The sequence below is a fragment of the Heteronotia binoei genome, chromosome 21, assembly GCF_032191835.1.
Source record: "Heteronotia binoei isolate CCM8104 ecotype False Entrance Well chromosome 21, APGP_CSIRO_Hbin_v1, whole genome shotgun sequence".
Lineage (NCBI taxonomy): Eukaryota > Metazoa > Chordata > Lepidosauria > Squamata > Gekkonidae > Heteronotia > Heteronotia binoei.
The window spans coordinates 169,494,607-169,520,071 of record NC_083243.1 but is presented as its reverse complement, the minus strand read 5'-3'; the positions used below and the strand labels follow the sequence as shown (position 1 = coordinate 169,520,071).

The 25,465-nt window shown below is 43.1% G+C and overlaps 1 protein-coding gene across 1 annotated transcript; it reads right to left on the bottom strand.

Annotated features, from left to right (window-relative positions):
• Nucleotides 1–390: 390 nt before the first annotated feature.
• On the bottom strand, nt 391–25,220 carry PATL1 (PAT1 homolog 1, processing body mRNA decay factor). Its single transcript, XM_060261234.1, has 19 exons — nt 25,059–25,220; nt 19,448–19,559; nt 18,964–19,178; nt 18,779–18,853; nt 17,844–18,038; nt 17,250–17,351; nt 16,061–16,150; nt 15,448–15,659; nt 15,260–15,349; nt 13,697–13,880; nt 13,188–13,311; nt 12,494–12,591; nt 12,229–12,288; nt 11,444–11,592; nt 9,489–9,648; nt 8,277–8,432; nt 6,613–6,704; nt 2,566–2,715; nt 391–1,560 (listed from the first exon to the last, which is right to left on the bottom strand). Exons 1-19 carry the CDS (start codon nt 25,071–25,073, stop codon nt 1,539–1,541), a joined length of 2,301 nt encoding a protein of 766 aa, XP_060117217.1. The 5' UTR covers nt 25,074–25,220; the 3' UTR covers nt 391–1,538.
• Nucleotides 25,221–25,465: the final 245 nt, after the last annotated feature.

Here is a 25,465-nt window from a genome sequence, read left to right as displayed (position 1 = left end):
CTTTTACCACAATGTACATTGCTTCATACTTACCCTCATTTGCTTCACTGCTCCCCATACACCCAGTTTGGAGAACTCCTTTCAGCCCTTCTAACAAGCTACTTCGGTTCACACCATCCTGGTCATCAACAGCCTTGGCGACTTCACTGCCCCAATCTAGATCCCTTCTGGATTCACTGATTTTTTTTACAGCTGTACTTGCTATTTCTTTTTACAGCTGGTGCTCCCTAATGGCCTTCTCCCAGGCCATATAGCATAAACTCAATTGTTCCCAACTGATGCTACTTCCGCTGTGTGAAAATGTTTGCCTAAGGAAGGTCTGTAAGCCCCTTTTATAGGAAGCCTGCATTTCTACGAGTACAGAAGAAAGCTATACACTCTCCCCACAAGTATAGAATATTTTTTTTTATTTACAATACCCTATAAAAATGCAAATTTAGAAATTTTCATCATAACCAACAAAAAAAGTAAAAGCACAATAATAATAATGGACCACTTGATCATGAGTGCTGAAAGGAAAAAGGGTAGAAGAATAGGATTGGGAAAGTGTGAGGAGGTATACAAGAAGAGGACAAGCAAATTCAAAATGTGGATTCAAGAGAACAGGAGAGGGGAAAAGGAGAGAGGAGAATACTGTGGAGAGGCAGCCAATTAGTAACAGTTTATTGGTTGTAGAATACCTACATGTGCAAATTGTTTTTTTTGTTTTTTTAAAAAAGCAAATAAAAGTTCAACCTCACCACATTCCAGAAAAGGAGCAAAAAAAAAAAAAGCAGGACCAAGTAGTATATGGATAATGAAATTCATTAAATCTGTTCCAGGGAAATTAATTCCTGGTACCTTGCTGGTTAGTCTACCAGGGAACATGGCCAGATGGTGCTTGAAGCAAGATGTGAATCTGGGGCACAAAAGCTCAGGTAGAAAAGGAGTGGTGGGAAGACCAGACAAATGTGCAAAGATGTTGCTTCATTACAAGGTTTAGGAAGGTGAAAGTTTTGGAAATGGGTGTTGCCACACTAGGAAGCCTGCTGCAGGAAAGGGAGAGAAAAATCTCAGTGGGCCAATCAGAAGGAAGTCCCATAATTTAAAACAATCCAACATACAGGAAATACAGAAGCATCTGATCTCTCTGTTTTCACAAAGAGGGAGTCAACTTACAACTATTCTGTTTCTCTCCTCTGTGTTCTTATTGACAGGAGGCAGTACTTTCCCTACTAGTCCATCAGTAGTGTGTTGGGAAGAACAGGGGCCAGTGTAGGAAGGAGGAACAGCAGCTGTCATGAAAATGCTGAGGGAAGAGAGGGCCAAGGGTGAATTCAATGTAGCAAAGACATGCACAATTGCAAACTGGCAATGAGGGGCAAAAGGAAAGCACAGCCGCAGCCAAGCTCAGAGCAAGAGAGCGATCTTCTCTGCTAGACCAGAGACGCAGTCCCACAAGAACTGATTCCGAGAAGGCACGGCCTCCTCTTCGCCCACTCAAAACACTGTAGTAGTGTCAGCAACAATGGCAACCAGCAGTGATGCTCTGTGGCCCACTACCGTATTCCTTGAATCAACCTGAAAAAGCAAACAAGAGCTGTTACTTTGGCTGCAGAAGCACTAATTGAATGGTAAAAAAGCATTTCCCTTCCCAAGGCCCAAGAATAATGGTTTTTTGTTTTTTAAATAAAGACATCCATCAATTAAAAGTCCTCAAGCTGCCTAGCTGTCTGACAACTTGAATATAAACAGCAATGATGCAAACGCCTCCTTTACATCAACTCCTTGAGATTATTTATAAAATAATGGCTGTGTACAACACATCATAAACAAACACACAGATCTCTGTCATGAACACATTAAGGTTGTGATCACACATGCTAAATAATGCAGCTTCAATTCGCTTTCAATGCACTTTCATACTGGATTTTGCCAGTTCACACAATAAAATCTAGCTGGGAAGTGCACTGAAACTGCATTTTGTATGTGTGATAGCAGCCTGTAATTTGTAACACTGTACATATATAATCAGGAAGGGTCCTACACTGTTATCATTCCACAGAATTCAGGAAAGCATTTTTATAAAAGGAACAGGTTTTAATGTCTGAGAAATTTTAGGCTCCATTAATTGCACTGTTTATTATGCACATTATATGGTTTTTATTTACAAAACCCTCCGTCCACTGTAATCCACCTTGAGTCCCACCAAGAAATGTGAACTAGAAATTGCCCAAAGAAATAAATCTTCAACACTTAAAATGTCTTTTAAAATTTCAGGCTTAATGCACCATCACACAATTCTCCCAATAATTTAGCCTTTCTTCTAGGGTTATCTTCCCATTTCTGAGACACTACTATGAAGCTATTATAGGTACGTGGACCAAAAATTCTGTTTATCTTCTTTATCCAGTTCTATTCCAGAATCCACCTCCCCACCCCTCCCCTGTACAGAAACCTCCAAAAAATCAGACATCAATGCTCCTTATTCTCTTGGTTGTCCATTCTGGCCATTACCAAGATTTCTGTAGCTATTTCCACTTCTCGTTTTTTTCTATTAATGTAGGGGGAGGGTTCTGTACTTACTGCAACTTTGTCTCCAGCACATTCAGCTTCTGCCGATCAACATAGCGAGAGAAGAGAGATAAAAGATTAGAGGGGGTAGACACTGGTTTGGCTAAGGCTGACTGAGGAATCCGGAGAAGCTCTCTTGTTGCCATGAACATCAGCTCTGCCCTGAAAAAGACAAAGTGGCGGTACTTTTAAATTAAAAATCCCTATTCCACTTCTTCAGAAGCACAAAATCAGCTTACGTAAACAAAAAGTAAAATGTTTCAAAAAATTATTCACACCATTCTAAAAAATGTACCCATGAAATCAATAGCCAAATTCATAAGCCCAGTTAAACCACACAGGAGAGTTCTAAAACTGCAGATCCAAGGTCTAAAGGTTAAAAACCAGCACCTTGAATTACGCTTGGAAACAGGGAACCAGAGCAATAACTGCAAAAGAGTTGCTATATGTAATATTATGTCGGTGTAAGACATGGGCTGCAGCATTTGGCACAACCTGAATGTTCCAAGTTACTTTCAAGAGCAGCCATATGCAAAACACTTTAAAAACAGTCCATTCGGGAGGTTACAGAACCTTGGATAAATGGCTTGGGATCTAATGAACAGCTGTGAGCAGGCATGTACATTTTGCCACATTCCTTTCTCCACAGTGGTTCCTTTCAACCCCCTGGAAAGAATTTTCCAGACCTGTGGGACCCATGAGAACAGCCACACCAGTCAAAGACTGCAGTGAGGAAGGGATGAAAGAGAATTAAATACAAGTGAGATAATTCATCTGAGTCAGAGGCACCATGTATTGTGTAAAGAAAGTAAGGTAAAGCCACATCTGTGAGCAGGGCCGACCCTAGGGCGCATAGCCCAGGCAGCCTCGCTGCCCCCCCACGGTGTTGCGTTGCCCCCCGCCTCCTCCCTCCCTCGTCCCTTCGATACAATTTTAATGCCCAGGAATGGCAGTGAGGCCCCACACTCCTGGGCTCTCTAAAGGCTGACCCCCCCCCCCCACTGATCAGTGGGTAAAACCGCACTGGGGGCTGGGGACTCCTATGCTGCCCCTAGGGCGCACTCAAGATCAGCACCAGGGCAGCAGCGGTGAGCCAGCTGCTGAAAGAGCAGCCATGCTGCTGCCTCCTCCCCAAGCAATCTGGGAAGGAAGTGGGGAGGAGAAAGTGGTGAGGCTGCTCTTTCAGCGGCCGGCTCGCCGCTGCTGCCCCGGCGCTTATCTTGAGCGCGCCCAAGGGGCAGCATAGGAGTCCCCAGCCCTCAGCGCGGTTTTACCCACCCATCAGCCGGTGTGTGTGGCGGCCTTTAGAGAGTTCAGGAGCGCAGTGCTTCACCGCCGTTCCCGGGCATTAACATTTTGACAAAGGGACAAGGGAAGGATGAGGAAGCAAATAGAGATTTGCCTAGGGGGCGAGGTCGGGGGGGGGGGGAGGTCGAATTTGGTGTCCCTGCCCTGCCAGCACCCTAGGCAAATGCCTGGTTTGCCTAGTGTATGGACTGACCCTGTCTGTGAGCTGCTTTCAGAAGTACCTCAATATTTTTGAGGGAGCATTTTAATGATTCACACAGAGGAGACTGTTATGTTAAATCCTGAGATGGGTTAAGATGTGGAAGAATCTCATCTGAGGCGTCAGACGTGCTTAAACTATAAAATAGCCTCTAGGATAAAGAGATATTTTGCAAGCTTGAATGTCCCAGGTGTTCTTTTTGAAAGAAGTCACTATTCTATGAGATGGAAGTGGCAAGACTCCTCCTGAATCCCCATTTCCTCCAAACATCTTCTAAGTCTGATCAAGACTCAGATCATTTTTCAGAGTGGTTTTGATTTTATTTAGTTGCAACTTCATTCCTCTGTGTAGCCTACTGTGCATCGCCGCCTGGGGACTGGCAGCCTTCATTCACTAAACTTCACCACAGCAGGAAGGGAAGTGCCACAACTCATCATCAACAGGCCATCCAGCTGCCTTACCATATATGGTGTTGGTTAGGGTTTTTTGCACAATAAACATGGAGCTGATATTTCTGCATTGGAGGGGTTCTAGATCCCTCCCCCCCACAAAAAACCCCCAATGCTTTTGTTGTGAGGATACTGCATTTTCTGCACTGCTTCGTACCATGGAAAATACAGTTCTTCCTGGAGAAACAGGGCTGTTGCACTGTAAATTGGCATAAATGTCTCAGGAATTGTAGGACTGCCTGCACCCACCCATTTGCACTGTCACCGTGACTTCAAGGATTCTAATTTAAATGCTTCCAATACAGAGCAGTCCCAGCTGGAGAGAGAATGCGTTAATCCATGTTAAAAAAAATCTAGCTAAGGCTCCGTACAAAGTCGGGAGAAGGAGGCTGATGAAGTGTTTACTATCGAAATCACGAGGAGTCCTGCAATAAGCGGTTCCTTACTTTCTCCGAACCGTTTGGAGTTGAATGCTGAGTTGTAAAGCTTTCACCCACTTCTGTGTCTACTTGAAGAAGCCATTTATCAGGCTGTGGAAAGACTTTGTGGGGACAGTTCACATACTGCATACTCAGTGTTCTGTATTTTTTGTTCTTTTAAATTTTGCACTAAATATATTTACACACGGTTTACGTAGAGATTACATTGTTTCATGTGGTGTCATAGTCTGAATGTTGGTCTTAGACAGGGGAGATTTAGATTAAAAACACTTGCATTATGTCCTTGGGAGTCAAGTCCCACTGCTTAATCTGCCTCCTTCACAGGGCTGTTTAGTAAACCAAAATCTCTCTCTGAGCACCACAAATGAAGGACAGTATACATAGCAAACCATTCCTCATACACATAGTAAGCCACCCAATCATGACACCAGTGTGTGATTATGTTCTTACAGAACCAGAAGAAATTTCTCTAACATGACTGTGATGAATTCAGGCAGTTAGCCAAGTAGCTGGGAACAGCTTGCACTGATTGGCTGAGCAGCAGCCTTGGTTACAAAATGTATCAATTTTGAGAAGGCTTGCAGAGTGAAGAAAAAACGCCTCACAGAGTTAGTTCTGCTTGAGTACTGAAGCAGTTCTCTGGTGTTAGTTCAATCTGGAGATTGAGGAAGACAGTTGTGAATATCAACTGGGAAGGGGCTGAGACAGCCTGTAGGCTGAGTTCATTGTAAGGCAAAACTGGATCTGGGAGTTCTGTCTGAGAGTGAGAGAGTTACTGGGGAGAAAGTCTCTGACTGGAAGCTGTGGAGTCATGTCAGCACATCAAAGCAGACTCCTTTTTAATTTGAGAACACCGACACACAGAAAGAGAGACTAGATTCTTGTGGCTGAGAGGAAATCCCAGGATACAGACAGGGAAACTAGCTGTGTGGGACTGAGACGCACAGGACTGAGGTAATAGCACTCAAAAAGTGTGAGTCCTGTATGCTAGTGAAAGAGTGTCTGTGAGGGGATTTATCCGGCACAAGTCAAAAGTCCTCAGTGTGAATGGCAAAGAGTGTGTGACCCTTTTTTATTTTGGGAGTTGGGAAGCCCAAGCTTAGTGGAACAATCCATCTCTGCATAAAGAGTGTTCCTAGTGCTAAGTAAGCACTGCCTGCCTGTTCGGAGTTCTTATATATTTTAAAAGCCTGCCTGCTTGTTAGATTTTATATATATTAAGCCTGCCAGTATTTTGTATATTTTCCACTATTCAGCCTGCCCAAACTCTGATTGATTAATTGTTCGGTTTAGTTAACCATCTGCCTGCCAACCAATTTGTTTATAATAACCAATCAATATTATTTTCACTCCTACTGTTGCCTTTTGCAATCCAATAAATAACTTTTTGGTTTTGAGTCTGGAAACGTTTGGCGCTTAGTTTATTTCTGGCAGGATTTCAGTGTGTGTGCCTGAGGTACTGGGTGAAGGTGATGGAAAGAAATGTCTAGTGGTCATCCACCCAAGCTGACCCTGAGTGGTTCCTCACAATGACCTACCAGTTATCATGCTAGCCCTTGCCTATGTTGAAGGCAGCAGTTTAAAAACTAAATTTAATTCTTTGATCTGTCAAAGAATAAATTTGAGAAGCAGATTTAGTTCAAGATCGGCTGTTCAGACTCACCACTGGTTGTCCTGTGCAAGCTCTGAAGTAGAATCAGCACTCTGCAATTCCTCCCCACGGCTCAGGACCAAAAACAGCAGGGAGAGGCCAAACTGCACAGCAGGAGGGAAAGAAAGATCAACAGCGGAACCTTGTGCACACTTACTTTTGGTTAAAACAATTTTTATTTAGTAACATATGGTAACAACTATTTCTTGAATCATTAATAACTTCTTTTTATCTATCCCATATATTATTTCCTAACCATCCCTCCCCCCATTACTTGACCCTCGCCGGTGTTATTTACTTAAAGTACTAATATTTAAAGGTACCCTTAACTAGTAAGAACACAAATTTAATATCCTTCTTCCTTCTATTACTTAATCATTATCAAAAATCGTCCAATGTCCTTTTATTTTTTCCCTGTTTTTCTACGTATCTTCTAAACTTTTCCCACTCCATCTTAAAAACTTCTAGATCATAGTCTTTTAAAGTTCTTGTTAATTTGTCCATTTCACTCCATGTCATAACTTTTACAATCCAATCCCATTTCTCTGGTATTTTTTTCTTGCTTCCACAGCTGCGCATACATTGTGTGCTTGTGCACACTTACTCAGAAGCCAGTTCTACTAGAAGCAAGTCTCAAACAAATTCCATTGATGGTTATTGGACCAAAGATGATAAAAAGGTTACAGAATAGTCAACTACACAAGATGTTGTAAGGGTTGGAACAAGTCACAAATCTTTTCCCCAAACACAACAAAAAAGTGTAGGAACAGCCATGTGGAAGCAAGATACTGAGCGCCTCACTCAGAAGAGGATGAAAGGCTCCCTATGAGACCTCCAAGTTGTATTCTAGCAATAAATGTGCTTGCTAATATGCCTACAACCAATACTCCCTCTAAGCTACAGAGCCTTGCATGCAAACATTTTACTTCGTGAGCTAGTACCGGTATTAAAGTTGTGAGCAAGCAATTTGGCTCTGGGCCACCCTTCCTGAGCTGAGAAAAAAATGTGTGAGCCAGAGGCTAAAAAACTGTAAGCTAGCTCACACTAACTCAGTTTAGAGGGAACACAGCCTACGACACATCTTTGCATTCTGGACAAGGGCACACCATTTATGAAATTGTCTTCTTTTAGGTATACTGATCTTCCTCCACCTGCTCCCCTCCTTCTCCCTGGACCTCCCTGTTCCCTTGATATTATTTAAATAACATGTGAACGTTTTCTCCTCCTGTGCCTCTGCCCTCTAATAATTGCTGCTGCTCCTCCCCCTTCCCTAGTGTTGCCTTTTACATTATAAGCTGGGAGGGGAGGGCTTCTGTATATTAAAAAAAAGGCTTTCCATTTTAAAAAGACAATTTTTTTTACAACATCTACTCATTCAGGTACTTTAATAACTACCACCGCTGCCCACAAACATTATTTTGTTATTATTATCTCCATATGCTGGGAATACAGGAAAATCTCAAATGGCATTTTCATGAAAAACAATCCCTATAACAGTGACACACTAACACTGCTCTGCATACCAGCACTAGGTTCGTTAGCACTGTGGCTGAGCCTGCATTAGTGTAATAATAATAGTAATAATAGATTTTATTTATATGTATAAAACCTGAACAGCAATTATACCCTTAAATAAGCACCTAGTGGTGAAGCATAAAGAGCAGAAAAGCAGGAACCTTATTCTGGAGCACAGTTGTAAGGTGCAGATTGGCAGATGCTGGCACTGTTGCGCTCTGAGGTAGGTTCATTAGCTGCTGCAGGATGCTGGCAACAGTCCCCAGCGGAAGATGATAGAGTACGAGAGAGAAGGGTCTCAACAGGCATGGCAGCACCTGGAAGCAAAGTGACAGTGGTATCATTTACTTGGGAATTGGAAGCATGCAACACAGAGCTGCAGTCCTGGAGTAAATCCCGGGGCCAGCAGCCACTTCCTGAGGAAAGAAACAAAGTACATCAATTTCTTGTTGAAGTGGCCAAGGATACTCAACAGAAGGGACAAGAAGATAGGCCTGAAATGTATGATCCAATGACACAGCATCATGTTAAGGCTGGGAACTGACCAATTTATTCTCCCCACCAAACACAAGTTGTTCTGGTCAGAGATCTCAAGAGTTCTTCCATGATTCAATATTGGTTACACATTTTCATAAACCAGGGAGGAACTGTTTGGCATCCAGCTGAAGACAAAGAGCCAAGAAAAAAAATCAGACTTTTGACCATTTCAATAAGGAAATATAAAGAAATTTTTGTTCCAAATTGTTTAATCTCTTCAAAGCTTTGCAGAAAAAGCAACACAGTTCATTTGTGCTGAGGTTAACATTTTTATGTGATTCACATGCAATTTCAGAGGGAAATGGATAAATTCTGCATTTTCATTTTGTCCTAAACTTTATACCACATTCACATACCTCTTTTTAATCAGTTTTCCTTTCAATATACTACTAGTTGTTTCCCTTACACAAAGTAGTCGCATACCCATTTCAAGTTTCAGTTTCATATATTTATTGGCATAAGCACTAATTTCTATGCCTTCAGTAGTTTTGAAGCTACATATTACAAAGTCTATTTAAATGACTATCACATATTTCAACACCAAGCACCCATTTAACGATGAGACTTCAGAGAAAATATAAATTTAGTCCCCTTTTCAAATTTATAAGAAAATCACAAGGATTGTGCATTGTAAATACCATTCCAGTGGTCTCTAAACACCTAATACAAATACCCAAAGTCATGCTGCAGGCCATAGTGCACAATGAGGGAAAACAATTTTACTGCTCTTGTTGAAGATGTGGGGCATTTCTTTTCTGTTTAAAAGAACATGGTAAAGCAAACTCTTGAACATAATATTTGAAGACAGCAACACTTGTCTCTTCAGTTGCATTTACCTCATCTTGAGCATCTTTCTTGATTAGAAAGGGCAGATTTCGGGCTGTTGCCATAAGTATGTCAGCTGCTCGCTCAGTGGACAGGAAGGGGAGAATCCGGGCAACAAGACGCTTTCCTTTCCGAATACACATTATCTGCACAAAAGGGTCATCACTCAGCCTGCCAGCACAGATCACACAATTTATTAGGCAGAAATCAAGCACATAGCACTTCCCCTTTGGTACACACAGCAGGCAAGCACAGTTGTTGAGTCTCTAAATCTAAGAGCCAGTTTGGTGTAGTGGTTAAGTGTGTGGACTTAGATTCCCCACTCCTCCATATGCAGCTGCTGGTGTGACCTTGGGGCAGTTATAACTGTGTCAGAAGCTGTTCTGAAAAGAGCAGTTTCTGTCAGAGCTCTCAGCCTCACCTACCTCACATGGTATCTATTATGAGGAGGGGAAGGAAAAGGAGATTGTAAGCCACTCTGAGTCTTCTGCGAGTAGTGAAGAGTGGGGTATAAATCCAATCTCCTCTTCTTCTCTAAATTAAGCTTTCCCCAGCACTGTAAAACTGACTGTTCAATCTTCCTGAAGGTAACCACCTAAGCGTCCATGCAAAACCTTTCAGTGTCTTATATGAAGAACATTTCAGTGTGTCCAGTGACTATATTACAGCCTTTAAAAAAAAATTTAAGTTTGCTTCAGTTTCTCATTATCTTAGGGCAAGGGCAGTCCTCTGGACCTAACCCAGTTATTGGGGGTGGGGAGAGGTGCTGGCTGGTCCAGTCAGTTCACAAATCAGAAGCAAGGAGCACGGAGGGGGCAGAGACTGCAGCCAGAGCACTTACCAGCAGATTCATAAAAGTATTTGCCATTTATTTATGCCATTTCTAACCCCACCTTTCTGCCAACAAGACTCAAAATGGGAATAAAGGAGCAAAAAAAAGGGTGCAGAAATACGGGAGTGAAACTACTCCGTTTGTTTAAATTAATGGTCTGCATCCAATGTTCCCTCTAAATTTTTTTCCTCCTGAGAACAATTCACATTCCGAGCAGAATATAACTGCTGTAATCTTAAAACAGGCAATGGGCTGTGCAAGACCCTGAGCGAGTCCAGACTGCTGCTGAGCGGGGCTTCCTGTGTTAACATGCAACCACTCAGGTACACAGTTTAAAGGAAACACTGTATATATCCTACCACTCCCCCTGAGCAATGTTTCAATTGAAGCTTTCCTACAAATTAAGTGATTTTTTTTAATAGGAGGAAGAACCACAAATTGGAGGAAAGATCTTCAAGCTGGAGCAAGTTTCTGCAGCCTAAGGTACAATACATATCTTAGAAGTAAATAGCCTAGCAAAGCTTGCTGTAAACTGTCTATTCTGACAGTTTTATAATACTTACTCTCTTGGAAAACTCTTTTCACAGACAACACTGTGTTCATGATGGAGCAAAACAGAACACACTCTCAATAAACTTATGTCCCTCAGTTTTGAGTATAGTAACAGGAATTATGGCACCAATACATGGAGCGTGTGTGGAATTTCGTGCACTCAGCTAAATAGGACTATCTTCAGACAATACTGAAGAAGCTTTGAAGGTGGCAGGCTGTTATCTATCACACAAGCAGAAGGATACAATATAACAATGAACCAACAAGTGAGATCTTTTAGTGGGATTGAAGACCTAGTTTTAGAGGCCACTGCTATTCATTTGCCAGATCTACTAATTTTCCTTCAAGTTCTGCTTAGTAACATATGCGTAATCTGTTCTCTGTCCCCACAAATATTATGGTAAGCATGCTAAAACTTCTCAGATTCTCCAGTAGGAGGAAGCCAGTCTGAACAGAGGAATAGCATTCATTGTCAGTAACGAGTAGAAAAAGCAGATTTTTCACCCCACCATCACCAAACTATGTCTGTGTTTCTCATGGAATTTTACAGGAGCCATAGCAATTTAACAGGCAGATTCTTACCTTTCCTGGTTGGGCATTTTCCCTCTCAGATTGTCATAAATGTCACAGATCTTCTGCTTCCTCTCCTCCATCAAAGCCAGCCTATCACACTCCAGGCTTAGGAGGTAGCGCCTCTCATAATCCTCCACATCCAGGAGAAGGCTGTATGTCTGCTTAGCGACAGAGAAGTTTTAAAGTGCATGTATAAAATTCCTTGCTAAAGAGTACTCCAAGAATTACAGAGATTACCATTCTCTTCTCCAGGTATAAGAGCTGGAGAACGCTATTTATGCTGCTGAAGCAATTGGCTTGGATCCAGTGGTAATTTCTGCAGATAGAAGGCATTTTTATCTGAAAAATGCAACTTACTCATCTCCTGTTTTCCCCCATTTCCCCTTACTCATCCCCTGTTCCATCAGTGGAAATCATCTACTGGATGCAATCCAATCTTTTCAAAAAGTTAATACTTAAAAGAAAATATTCAGAAAGTTCTTAAGTTAATAATTGTTTTAGAGCATTTGTATCTGCTGTGTCACACCATTAATTTAAAACAACTAACTGCTCAGGATGCCTGGGACAACCACACGTATAGCTAAACCACCAGAAGAAAAGTGATTTCAGCAGCAGCCTCTCTGCAATCTAAAGCTAAGGAGACAGGAATGTGTACTCATTGCCTGTAGTGTGCTAACAGCCTGGAACTGACTTCAGTTAAACTGCTGCCATCATAAGGCACAGGGCTGCCAGATCTCTTTGAAAAAATGGCTAAATGCTTCTTCAAACAGGAAGAATTTGCAATACAAGCTCACCTTCTCAATAGTAAAGAGAGTCTGACGCCTCTTATCACGAACCTGCTTCTCTTTTGTCTCCTGAGTGAGAAAAGAAGGTAGGACATGCTAGGAAAGCTTTACACAGATCAACAAAATAAAATCCAGCACTGCACTCTAGACAAGGCAGAATCTAAGTGCAGAGAAGACCAAGAACACAAGCAGAGATGCAAGACAGAAGCAAAGCCAGTACTACGACAATGAGACACTTGTGACCAGTTGGGGAACTCTGTCCAAGGAAACTTACATCTTCTTCGCATCGTAGGGTCACCACAGCATCAATCATTTTGCGGGGATTATTCACACTGGAGACAGTGAGCTTCCCCAGGGAGCCTTCAAACTGCACTGCAAGCATAAAGAGTGAACAATGCAGGCGGAACTGCACAAGCCTAGTCACCCAACATACCCTAACATTGAATCCTAATTTTCCTGCCCTCTCCAATTCAGTTGCAACTCCAACAGCCAAACAGTGCAGCAACCTGGAGGCAGCAGCTGTGCTTTAAATGGCCCAGGGCTTACAGCAACAAAGCCTTACAAGCCCTGCTGTTCCTTGCCAAGCCAAACTTGTTCTCCTTCTCCCCCAGCCTTCCTGCAATGAGGTAAGGGGTCCTGTACTGGGTAGAATCAGATGACAGAATTCCAGAGCAGAAATGGACTTCTGTCTGCATATGGTTAAAGTCACATTTTCAAACACCCTCTTCCTTATATTAAAAGCCTCCTGTATGCAGAAAAGTAGCATAGCAAGGAACAAATTCCCCACACTGCACTGTGACTCAAGGGACAATGCATTTTTATTTTGCTTTTTTTTTTTAACACAACAGGAGACTATTAAAAAGGGGCATCCCTCCACCTGCAGTGTGAGACAGTCCAATTCATTCCATCACCTCATACTGGTCATTGTATATACCAGGTCTTTCTGCACAGGGATGAAGGACACTTACCTGGCTTGTAGGTATGCTCTAGCTTGGCCACCTGTGGGGTGATTAGTTTGGTACGCTCTTTTTTAGGACCATCACCATGCATCTCCTCTGTTGCAGACAATTTTTCCAGCTTCTGAAAGTAATTCTAAGGCAAAGAGAGATGGTTAGAAGCTCTGCAGCAGTTTGGATTACTTATCAGTCTATTGTCCCCACCAAGACAGAGAGTGAAGTGCTGCTGTGTGTCTTCAGTCGGTTTGGAGGAGGAAAATAAATTCTCCAGGAGAAGCCCTCCTCTTTTGCCCAGTTTCTTACTGCAGAATGCTGCTAGCATCAGGAAAAGGGTGTCTAACAAGCCCAACTACTAGTGCCTGTGGGTTCTGGCACACAGTTCCTTTTGTATCTGCTCCTGAGGGCTTACTGGAGGGTCCTGTTTGTATGGGTGACAAAGGATATCTGACAGGCCCATCTACTACCAATTACTTGGGACCCAATGATCAGCAACAGCCTACTGAGGTATGTAAAGCACCAACCTGATAATAGAAGTCATCTAAGTATGGATCAGTGCTCTGCAGTTGCATCATTTGGATTTTAGACACCCAGTCCTTTTCCCGCTGCAGCATGAGATTGGCATATGGGTCCTTCCGTATCTGTTCCTGATGGCTATTCCGGTGGCTCCCTCGGTCCCCTACCGAGCCATTTAGACTCCGGTGCTGACTGGGGAAAAATTCAGGAACAACTCAATGACCTGAGATTTAGAAAAAATTCTTGACAGAATCAAACTTTACCAGGGATGTAGAAAACATACCCTCAAAGCAAATCTCTACACCTATAGTCTTACAGGTCTTGAAGTCAGCCGTGGGCAAACAAATACACACTTGACAAAACAGAAGAGTTTGACAGAGGCTTCATTTAATCTGAGTCAGCAAACTTCAATCAAATCAGCAACCTGCCCTATGTTTAGATGTCACAGAGTCATTTGCCAGGACTGCCCAGCAAGGATCATCTGTCTGAAGGGATCTTTCCGCCTCAAAAGACTGACGTTAACAATATCCTAGGCTATGAGTATTTGAGGTACAAGTGTGATTAATATAGACAAAACCTGTTCCACCAACTAGCACAAAAATAGGACTTTCTCTCCCTCCCTCTCTTTTAAAAATAGGAGTCTAGTCATGACCACAGAAGAAAAATCCAACACAGAGGTGGACAAGTGTTGATGAAGACTCAAAGAATTGAAGACTGTAAGGCAGGGCCTTTATAGTATCCTAGGTAGCATTAGCCCTTAGAAAATAAGTGCCTTGGTGGGGAGAAGTAGACATCCATGGTGTCCAGCATTCTGTTTCTATTAGTAGAGAACCAAATGCCCCTAAGAAACCTACAGAAAGGAAATAATGGTAAAAGCCATGTGGTGTGTCCCCAGCATTTAATCAGAGGTATACTACCTCTAAATTAGGAGGTTCTATTTTCAACAACCCCTGTGATAACCACTGACTAAGCTAGCTGTATGAAGTGGTATAATCCTCTAAGCCAGCAGCTTCTGCTTTGTAGAAATGCATTCCCTAAGGTAATTATGGATTCTATGAAAACAGTTCTATCTCCTGCGCTATTTCTACCCTACGTTTCTAACTAGAATTAGAAATCCAAGACAGTCTCCAAGAAGAAGAGGTGGTTTTTATACCCCACTTTTCTCTACCCTAAGGAGTCTCAAAACTGCTTACAGTTGCCTTCCCTTCCTCTCCCCACAACAGTCACCCTGTAGGACTGAGAAAGTTCTGAGAGAACTGTGATGGGCCCAAGGTCACCAAGCAAGCTTCATGTGGATGTGTGGGGAATCAAACCCGGTTCTTCACATTAGAGTCCACTAGACCACACTGTCTTTACACAATCCATTCCTGTGCACTGAAGTCCTTGCAATTTTTTTCCCTAACTACTATTTCAAAATCTAAATAATGCAGAACAAATAGCAAAAACAGACAATGTTGAGAATACCTTACTTCTTAGCATCCAAGACTCACACGAGTCTCCTTGTATTGTGAAGGTGCTTAAGCTTTCCTTCCCTACCTCAGTAGAAGCCCACAGATGCATCCAACACTCACTTCCTGTTCTGCTGCTGCCTCTGGTGTAAGAGCCGTCGGTGCTGAGGGTGAAGGTGGGTTGTATCAGGCCTGAACATCTGGGGCTGAGGCCTAGAGAATAAAGCTCACTGTCAGGTAAAAAAGCAGGTGAGGACCCACAAACTTAACTTAGTTGTCTCATGGAAATAGGGCGGAAGCAAGTGAGATACCTTAAATTCTGTAAGTGGGCTCCAGGACACGGGGGCTGGTGTTGTGACGGTGGTACAGGTGGAGGTTGTGCCCCAAAGAAGGCACGAAACCCACTAGCTGGAGGCATCATCTGCCCAACCCGGCCCTGAAGCAACTTGGGGTTCATAGATGCAAGAGGGTTGCTAACAAGTCCAGAGATCCGGGCAAACTGGCTGGGAGACATTCTACCTGCCTAGAGGCATGAGACAGAAAGAAACATCACCAGCCATGACCTTTATCCATAGGACAATGCAGAGCAGAGACAGAGACAGATACGGCATTGTTAACAACTGTTATATCCCCTGAGTATTCTAAGTGGAAAGTGAAGCAAACTTCTGTCATCTTCTGGGCTTGGAGCAGTGGTTACTGAGTGTGTGTGTAGAGGGGAGGTACTTGTGCAATTCCTTCACTGTGCAGGGGGTTGGGCTAGATGACCATGGAGGCCCCTTCAAATTCTATGATTCTGATTCAAACACATGTCATCAAGAACACAGAGAAAAAACATGTTGCAGTAGAGCAAAGAGCCCACAGCCCATCCCAGAAGCAATTATAAAAAAATCCAGAAGGAGAACACAGACATAGACACTTGTTTACCTGTGCTCCTCCCAGCAGCTGTGCTCTCTGGAGGTGGGTGAGAACAGGAGTAACACTGGGAGGGAATGGGTGGCCCAGGAGGGAGGAGTTCTGACAAGAGAAAAATGGAACACACTAATTCTAAATCAACTAACTCAATGGTAGTGTTGCAGAGACACAAAACAGAAGACAAGAGAAAGACAGGTAAAATACAGAAGTGAGAATCATATGCATCAGGTAACACAGAAGCAAAGATTCTAGTGAACATTCAAGACATTGACCATTCCTATCAGACAGAATATAAGGAGAGTGATAAAGGATAGGAGAGTGATAAAGAAAAAATATAGTGGCTGACAATGCGTTCCAACAATGAGGGTCATACCAACCATAATCATATGCTGAAAGGGCAGTAATCATGAAGTTTGCCACTGTATCTAATAGCCAAGTGCTGGCCCCTCAAGTAGATGATGATGATGATATTGGATTTATATCCCGCCCTCCACTCCGAAGAGTCTCAGAGCGGCTCACAATCTCCTTTACCTTCCTCCCCCACAACAGACACCCTGTGAGGTGCGTGGGGCTGGAGAGGGCTCTCACAGCAGCTGCCCTTTCAAGGACAATCTCTGCCAGAGCTATGGCTGACCCAAGGTCATGCTAGCAGGCGCAAGTGGAGGAGTGGGGAATCAATCCCGGTTCTCCCAGATAAGAGTCTGCACACTTAACCACTACACCAAAATGGCTCTCCTGAAATACTGAAATACTTTGCAAACCTTGATGAACTCTCAGGTTTTCAGAAAAATGCAATACTGGAAAATAAAATACACAAATGCACACTAACTTCTCAATATAAAAAAACCAAACCACTTTGATATCTGAACTTAGATGGCATGGGAAATTTAAAACACACAAATTAAGGATCGGAGTTCCTCTTATATTCAGCATGCATGCAGCTCCACTATCCCAGCTTGGAGAAACAGGGCTGCAGCCCTCTCCATGCCATCTCTCCCAGCACCACAGTCCTGATCTTAATGGGATCCTGCAACACTTGGGGAATTAAGCTCCCCTACAGCTGAAGGAAAGCAAACAGGAGTGGGAAAACTGTAACTCAACCTGTGGCCAAACTGTAGCTCAATTTGTGCGCAGTTTCGTCCTAATGCTGGATATTAGAAAAAGGAACCAAACACATGCACAAGTACTCGGTCAGTACTACCGTAACATTGCAGAGTTGGTTTGGGGACATCCTCTCACTGAAGGGACTTGGGTAACGCTGCTGAATGGGGACTCTGATGTGAACAGGCTTTGGACATAGGATCTATGGAACAAAGGGGGGAAAACCCAAATTATCAATGCAAAGATGTGTCTTAAGCCTTGAACAATTTCCCAAACTTCCAAATACAAGGCTGCTTTTTCAATATAACAGGGTTAACTTATTTAATTAGCACTTCCTCATCATCATGACACTTAAAAGGTAATACAGCGAAGATTAAAAGAGTGAAAACAGAAGAACTTCCTAAGAAGCAGGTGAGCCCAGTGCCCCATAAAACATACAACAGACACACTGGATAGAAGTCAAGTCCTAGCCAGGGTTTTTTTTAATACTACTTTTCACAGAACAAATGCTGGGTGGCATCCATGAAGTTTCAGGCACCAGAACAGATTCCCTGTTCTGCCAACAAGCAAGAGGTAGAGACAAGCCATATGAGAGAGAGAGAGAGAGAGAGAGAAGCACAGGTTCTCTCCTCCCTTCCCCTCCACAACTCCCCACTTACTGCCTGTTCCAGAAGAATAAAACAAGACGTAATACCTGCTGGTTAAAGTTGGGCATGGTGGGCTGCTTAGGAGGCGTCCCAATGGGAACAGCTCTGACAGGAGGGCTGCCAATGACGGGTGAGGATGATCGTCTAGGTAATGCACGTTCTGAGACATCCTGTTCCTCCTCTCGAGCCTGTGGTGGCCTCTGTGGCAGGGCATATTCCAGCACAGATACAGAGGGGACCTCCTGCACATAAGGGGAAAAACATGCCCACTACTTACTTTTTAAAATTATACATTTGGAGAAAGAAACACAGGCAGGCTATAGAGTAATACAAACTGGTTCTCAAGGAGTGTAAGTGCTAGCAACATTGGTTCAAAGCCGGCACATGCAAAAAGTGCTTTGTAGAAAATGCAGATCAGGAATACAGAATGAAAATTCTCAGCTGAGATTTAGGATCATGCTTCGCAACATATCCCTAGACACTGGAGGCTAACTTGGAAGTAATAAAACTTTAGTTCTCTGAAAAAAATGCATCATTTCTTTGTGCACAGTACAAATGATTCCAAGATTAGTACCCTCTCACCCATAGCACACTAGAGTGATCAGATGTGCAAGTGGTGGGGAGACAGACTGTGCTATGTACAGCACTTTTCTCCAGGGCACCTGGTCCACCCACAACTGTTGAAATAAAGCAAGATATGGCCAGTTCAATCACTTTCTCGAGGAGGGCTTCTATTCCTTCTACAATGCCTTTACTGTATCAGTACAGGCACCTTCCATTACCACCACACCATCCTTTCTCTTCTCCCCATTTGCGTAATTTAAGATTGTCTTTGCCCAAAAGACTTACAGATTCATCATCTTCTGTAAAGTACACAACCTTACATAAACATTAAATAATGGAACTAATGGGGAAGAATAGTCAGCTTGTTGGAAAAGCTGAGCATTCTTTTAAGGAAACAAAGGAAAACAGAGCACTGCACCTGAGTGAGAAGGGGTCCTGTAATGCATCTGAGAACAGAAGGGCCATCCCAGATTGAGTTGAGGCCGCTTGGCTGCTGCAAAGACAGACATATAGGGTTACAACTACAGGAGGAATCATCCTGCCACCAGAATCAGGTTATCCCTTCTCTGTCACTCTCTAACTCTATCATCACCTGCTACACACCTGTACCAAGGAGCGGGTTTGTACAGCCTGCATGATAGCTGGGTCTTCGAGCTCATTGTCAATCACCAGCTTGCTCAGCCTCTCTGCCAGATTCTCTTCATGGTCCCCCAAGAGGTCCATCTCATCATTGACTGTCTGATCCCCTTGCTCTCCTGAGGATGGAGGCTTCTCTTCCAACTCTGCCAGTCGTTCATGCGCTTCTTGCCAATCATCATCTACAAAGGAGAAGAAATGCTTGGCATTCTTGTCATAATCCTTACTTCTTCTTTCAGAGGTACAGCACCTGCATACACCTCGTAGGCAAAAAACCCTGAAATAGCACTCTACTTCATATCTGAACTGCAGTGATGCAACCCAGGTCTGTGCCAAACGGATAGTCCATAGGTAAGAAGTTAGGACACATCAGTCCACCAGAACAGAGAAGAAAATATACAAGAACAACAGGAATAGGAAAACTGGAATATTATTTGTTATACAAACTCACCAACTGCCCCAGCTCCAAATGTGTCATCATTGAACTGGTCAATATCTTCATCTTCCTCAGCCAAGGTCTGAAAGGCTTCTTCATCCTCATCCAGAGGGCAATCCTCAAGGGACTTGAAAGGGAAAAACAATTTAAATCCTAATTATAAATATACGTTGATGGGGTGTGAACTGGCAGAGACTGACCAAGAGAGAGATCTTAGGGTATTGGTAGATAACTCACTGAAAATGTCGAGACAGTATGCGACTGCAATAAAGAAGGCCAATGCTATGCTGGGAATTATTAGGAAGGGAATTGAAAACAGAACAGTCAGTATCATAATGCCCCTGTATAAATCGAAGGTGCAGCCTCATTTGGAATACTGTGTATAATTCTGGTCACTGCACCTCAAAAAAGATATTATAGCATTGGAAAAAGTGCAGAAAAGGGCAACTAGAATGATTAAAGGGTTGGAAAACTTTCCCTGTGAAGAAGGGTTAAAACACTTGGGGCTCTTTATCTTGGAGAAACGTCGACTGAGGGGTGACATGACAGAGGTTTACAAGATTATGCATGGATAGAGAAGGAAGAGAAAGAAGTGCTTTTCTCCCTTTCTCACAATACGAGAACTCGTGGACAATCAATGAAATTGCTGAGCAGCCGAGTTAGAATAGATAAAAGGAAGTACTCCTTCACCCACGTGGAATTCCATAGGAGGTAACGGCTGCTGCAAGCACAGACAGCTTCAAGAGGGGATTGGATAAACATATGTTCCATCAGTAGTTATTAGTCACAGCGTATTGTTGGAACTATCTGTCTGGGTCACTGATGCTCTGTATTTGTGGTGCTTGGGGGGTACAGTGGAAGAGCTTCTAGTGTCCTGGCCCCACTGATGGAGCTCCTGATGGTGCCTGATTCTTTTGGCCATTGTGTGACACAGAGTGTTGGACTGGATGGGCAACTGGCCTGATCCAACACGGCTTCTCTTATGTTCTTATTCACATGCATGCCTCCAAAAATCCATATGCTTATTCCCCAAGAGATTCTAAAGCATTTAAACTACAACCCCAAAAAGTCTTCTAGCTAAAGCAGGCCTTCAAAATCTGTCGTCCACCAAAAATGACAGCAACCGAACAACTATATGTGGCTGGTGGTCCCCAAGGGCCTCAAGAAGCCACTCAAGTCTGCACCCACTCAAGAGTGCAAAAAACATGGTAATTGTCACATACACAAATGGTCAAAATACTCAACTGATGGGCTGTGTTTGGCTTGTTAAGAAAAAAGTACCGCATACTCACACCAGAGGCTGGAACCCACAGAGCACCACGGCTAGTAAGCCACCAGTTTGGTCGATTGCAACAAAACAAAGCTATATTGTAGGTTAACCAAGCCAAGTGGCTTGCTTATTAATAGGATATGAAAAATATATTCCCAGGAACGAACACAAAATCTCTACCTGCAGGATGATCAAGTGAATTTAATTTCCACCAACTCTTCTGACTGTATAACAGAGGTGCAAGGATTTTCAAAAACTACAGTTCAGACAAGAAGCTTTTGAAAAAAGGCTTCCTTATGTCATATCAAGCCAACACCCATCTTCACAACTGTTATTTCACAAAACCTGCAGAACCTTAATACTACTATATTATTCCATACTCTTCTTCCCAGAGTGTTGTATTAACTCACTAGCAAGCACAGGTGAATGAGAATGTAATGAAATTGAAACAGGGCTCTTAACACATGGGGGACATACAGCAGAACAAAAGTGTTGGTGAGCAGCACTTTCTATCCCTATTTGCAAAAATGAGAAGATTATATAGACCAGGAGTTGCCAAACTTGCTTAACGTAAGAGCCACATAAATGTCAGATGTTTGAGAGCCACAAGACATGAACAAATATTACACACATGTCTTTGTTAAAACTCTTAATACTTTCTTTGCACAGAATGGTAACATGCATATGTATGCACTTTACAATGCAACAATGCTAGGAGACTTTTTTTAAAAAAAATCAAAAGCTGGGAATAACAGTCCCCATAAGACTAACATAGGGAAAGATTAGGGAATAATTTTTCTATACCAGTGGGAGAAGGAAACACACATGTACCATGTAATTCACTGACCCCCGTTGCATCATTATGAATCTCTCTTTGTCTTAACACCATACAGCTCCCACAAGAGCTATGAAACTAAGGGGGAATCCTGCACCACCCTCTTTAATTCTATCCCTCTTTCCAGTGGCTCCCTTAGCTCTTGCTCTCTATTTCCCCACTCTAGGTCTCCAGGCAACCTCTGTGGTGGAGAAGAGTTTGCAAGCCTGCCTATTTCCCCCTCCTTCCCCACTTCACACGCAGCAGAAATAGTCATCTACTTATGGGTCAGCATTCAGAGGCTAAGGATCCAATGTTAAGCACACTTACTTGAGAGTAAGCCTGCATTAAATTCCTCAACCTCTGGAAGCTGCACAATGTGTGTGAAAGAGCCGCATGTGGCTCCCGAGCCATAGTTTAGCCACCTCGATATAGACTGTGGTTACTTAAATTACAATTACTCAGCTCACAACCTGTATTTTCAGAAAAAGTAAGTGAATGTTAGAAAATGGTTATGCCAATAAAGGTGTGATATCAATACTGATGTTAGAAAATGCTGTATTCTACGGACAAGCAAGGCCGTAGCCCACAGATAATTTACAACGCAGCAGTTTTGATGGCTTTAGCGGCTCTCAATTCTTACTTCTTTCTTGCTATGTCAGAAAATGTCTGTTAGAAGGAGTGTTTTAACTCATGAGCTGCATTTGGATTAAATATTTCAGTTTCAGACCATAAGCACAAAGAAGGCTTTACTCAGTGCTCCTTAAAATGACAGTACACAAGATATGCTGGCTAGAGATAAGCATGAAAAGACAATGTGCATCAAGCTGAAATTAAAGCAAGGCAGGAAACAAACTAAGATTTCCCCCCTGATTAACGCAAATACAGAATCTTGCCTCTCATCATGGTTATTTTTAAAGGACAGAAACGCATTTTGGCAAATAATCCAGAACTTAAGTGTATGTGAAAATCCAACATGGAAAACAGAGAAGATAGCCTCACAGAGGAATTTCCACCCAGAGCCTACCCATAAATTTGGGTGCAGTAAACCCCAGCTACATTATTTTATTATGTCAGCTTCCTAACATAACTCTATGTAATATCCTCACAGAATGTATGGTTACAAACCCTGTGTTGTACAGAAGACATCCTTGCAGGGGGAGGAATAACTATGTATACCTTTAAGGGGAGGGGGGGAAGAAGGCTGAAAAGTCCATCTTACATTTCTTGGCCTAAAGTAGAATTATAGAGTTGGAAGGAACCTCCAGGGTCATCTAGTCCAACTCCCTGCACAGTATAGGAAATTCACAAATACCTTCCCACGACACATACATCCCCAGTGACCCCCTGCTCCATGTCCAGAAGATGTTAAAAACCTCCAGGATCCCTTACCAAACTGGCCTGGAAAAAATCTGCTGACTGACCGCAAAGTAAGATCTGTCAATTTCACTTGTGACATCAGAAGAGGGAAAAGGAAACCAACATTGAGGTTTCACCTTCCTAGGATTCTAGCTTAAGGCAGAATCTGAATATTCTTTTGTTACTTTCACTTTCCATTGGTGATGGAACACTTGACCCCTTAGTCACTTAAAAAAAAGAGAAGATATCTCACAATATACTAGCTTGATGTTTTTGCTAGCAAGTCACCTCCAACTTGTGGAATTTCTGTGAGGTTTTCAAGGCAAAAGATGTTCAGAGGCGGGTTGATGCTACTCAGGCAATCCTTATTTATTTAACTTATATCCCGCCACCCCCCCCCCCCCACCAAAGCAGGCTCAGGGCGGTTCACATTAAAAGGTCATAAAAACCAGTAATAACAACTTGTAACATAAAAATATAAAATACATCTTAGATAAAAACATATATAACAGTATCATATAACCATGATAGGTGCTATTAGATCTAACAGTAGATTGTATTAATAATAGCACGTAACTGCCAATTAAATAGATTAAGTTCTATTGTTTTGCTATTACTGCGTATTATGCAAAAGGTCCCAGGTCACAGTGGAGTATTTGAGGTGGGCCAATAGTGTCTATTTCTTTTTTGGGCCAGATGATGTAATATCTTTTTTTTGTGACCCTGACCGAAGTGCTCTCTGGGGTACATGAAGAGAAAGCGGTCCCTAAGGTATGCAGCTCCCTGGCCATATGCAAGTCCTTGGTGGTCTCTCATCCAACTAGTTATAAAGGCTGACCCTGATAAGCTTTTGAGATCTGACAAGGTGGAGCTAAGCCTGGGCTATCCAAGTCAGGAAGCATACTACATAGGTATGCCAAAATCACCACTGGAATGCAACCCACTTCAGGTTTTAATGCAGCCCAAGTTACTTATTCCTAATTTAAGAAAGTTTCCCTAGAACTCCCCATTTTACAGGACTTGTGTCATAAAGCCATGTTGCATAGATCATAAGACTAACAACCATCTTTGTTTCCCCTACTAAAGTGGCCCATCTGAGTGCAGCCACCACAAGCAAACACTACAAAGAGAGCATACTAAAATGCCACACCATTACCGAAACTGTCCCACTGTTGTTTTTTCACTATTCACTTCACCTGAGCAAAGCTGTTTCTAATAGTAATTTTACAAAGGAGAACGCTTGTGATATTAAAAAAAAATGCCCTGGTTAAATCTACACACAGTTGATTCTTTTCCACAGGCAAGCTAGTTCCATCTCTCACCCATTCAAATGAAGTGTTTCTATATGCAGAAATGCTGAATTCACTTACAAATGTCAGAGTTCAGTACAGCAGAAGGACCTTAACTGCTGGCTTTAATTCATACTTTCATGGCTAGAGCAAAAACTGACCCCTATTGATCAAACTAGCCTACCAAATTTCGTTCTTACCATCATAACCTATGCATCTGTGACTGCAGTCTCCATTCCTTCTACATAAGAAACTCGTGCCCTCTAACTCGTAGTTAATTCCAGAGCTTCTACACAACATAATGTGTTGTACAGTCACAAGGCCACTATGTATGTTATTAACTGCGTTCCTGCATGAAGTGGCCCTCAGGAACTGAAAACTGTCAAAGGCAGGAATAACTGTCTCCTCCCCAATGGGCAATTAAAACAAGAGTCAGTGAATACCACCAAGTCCGTTGTTGGTGAAGAATGCTTTAGACTGCCCAACAAAACAAAGTTAACACCACCTATTACACTTCTGCCTATAGTGCACACTGACTAGAGCTACTTCATCATGAAGAGATAAAAAGTGGGGCCTCCCCGAGCGTAGGGTTACGCGACCAAGGGCTGCCCCGCTCCCAGAGGCTAGACTCGTTGCTATCCCGTCCAGGCTCTGAGGACATCCTGGGTCACTGGTCAAAGACCCCCTCAGTCCTAGAGCGTCCCCTATGGTTTAGCACGCGCCACCGGAAAGTTCGGAAAGGAAACGAAGAACCAAGATCTTCCAGAAGGGTCAAAGGTCACCGCAAGGGTGGTCCTGGCCGCGCCGTCCTCTTCTGCTCTGTCGAGGGTCAGGCCCGGTTTCGCGATAGGCCGGGCAGCACCCGCACTGCATGAACCAGCAGCATGTTCTCACCTGGTAGCGGAACATGGTGTGCGCAGGGCGCGGAGTCTCCCCCCCACCGCCCGGGAGGCTCCGCGCGGACCCTACTCCAGCTTTAGGTCCCCACCCCTTGCTACGCGCCTTGCGTGTTGACGTAACTACAAAAGTTAACCACACAGATTTCCTCCTGCGTAGGTAAATTTATCGCGCATGCGCACTGGTTAGTTCAGTCCCGGTCCTGCTATTGCTTCGTTCTTCGGTGAGGGGGAGTGACTTCTTAAAGGCCCAGCGAGCCACAACTCTCCAGGAGTCGTTTCTTATGTGCTTAAGAAGAACGGTTAATTATTTAGTTAAACTCCCCATCTGTAGTCCGTTCGGTTTCCAGAAAAACAGGGTCTGTGGCACTCACTGTCTGAGTTTCAGAAAAGAGAGGCGGCGGC

Excerpts from the sequence above, each read along its gene's own strand:
- PATL1 (XM_060261234.1), bottom strand. Across the intron at positions 8,433-9,488 it reads AGAAAGATGCTCAAGATGAG|GTGCTGCCATGCCTGTTGAG; the intron begins GTAAATGCAACT and ends CTTTGCTTCCAG. Across the intron at positions 1,561-2,565 it reads GTGCTGGAGACAAAGTTGCA|GTTGATTCAAGGAATACGGT; the intron begins GTAAGTACAGAA and ends TTGCTTTTTCAG.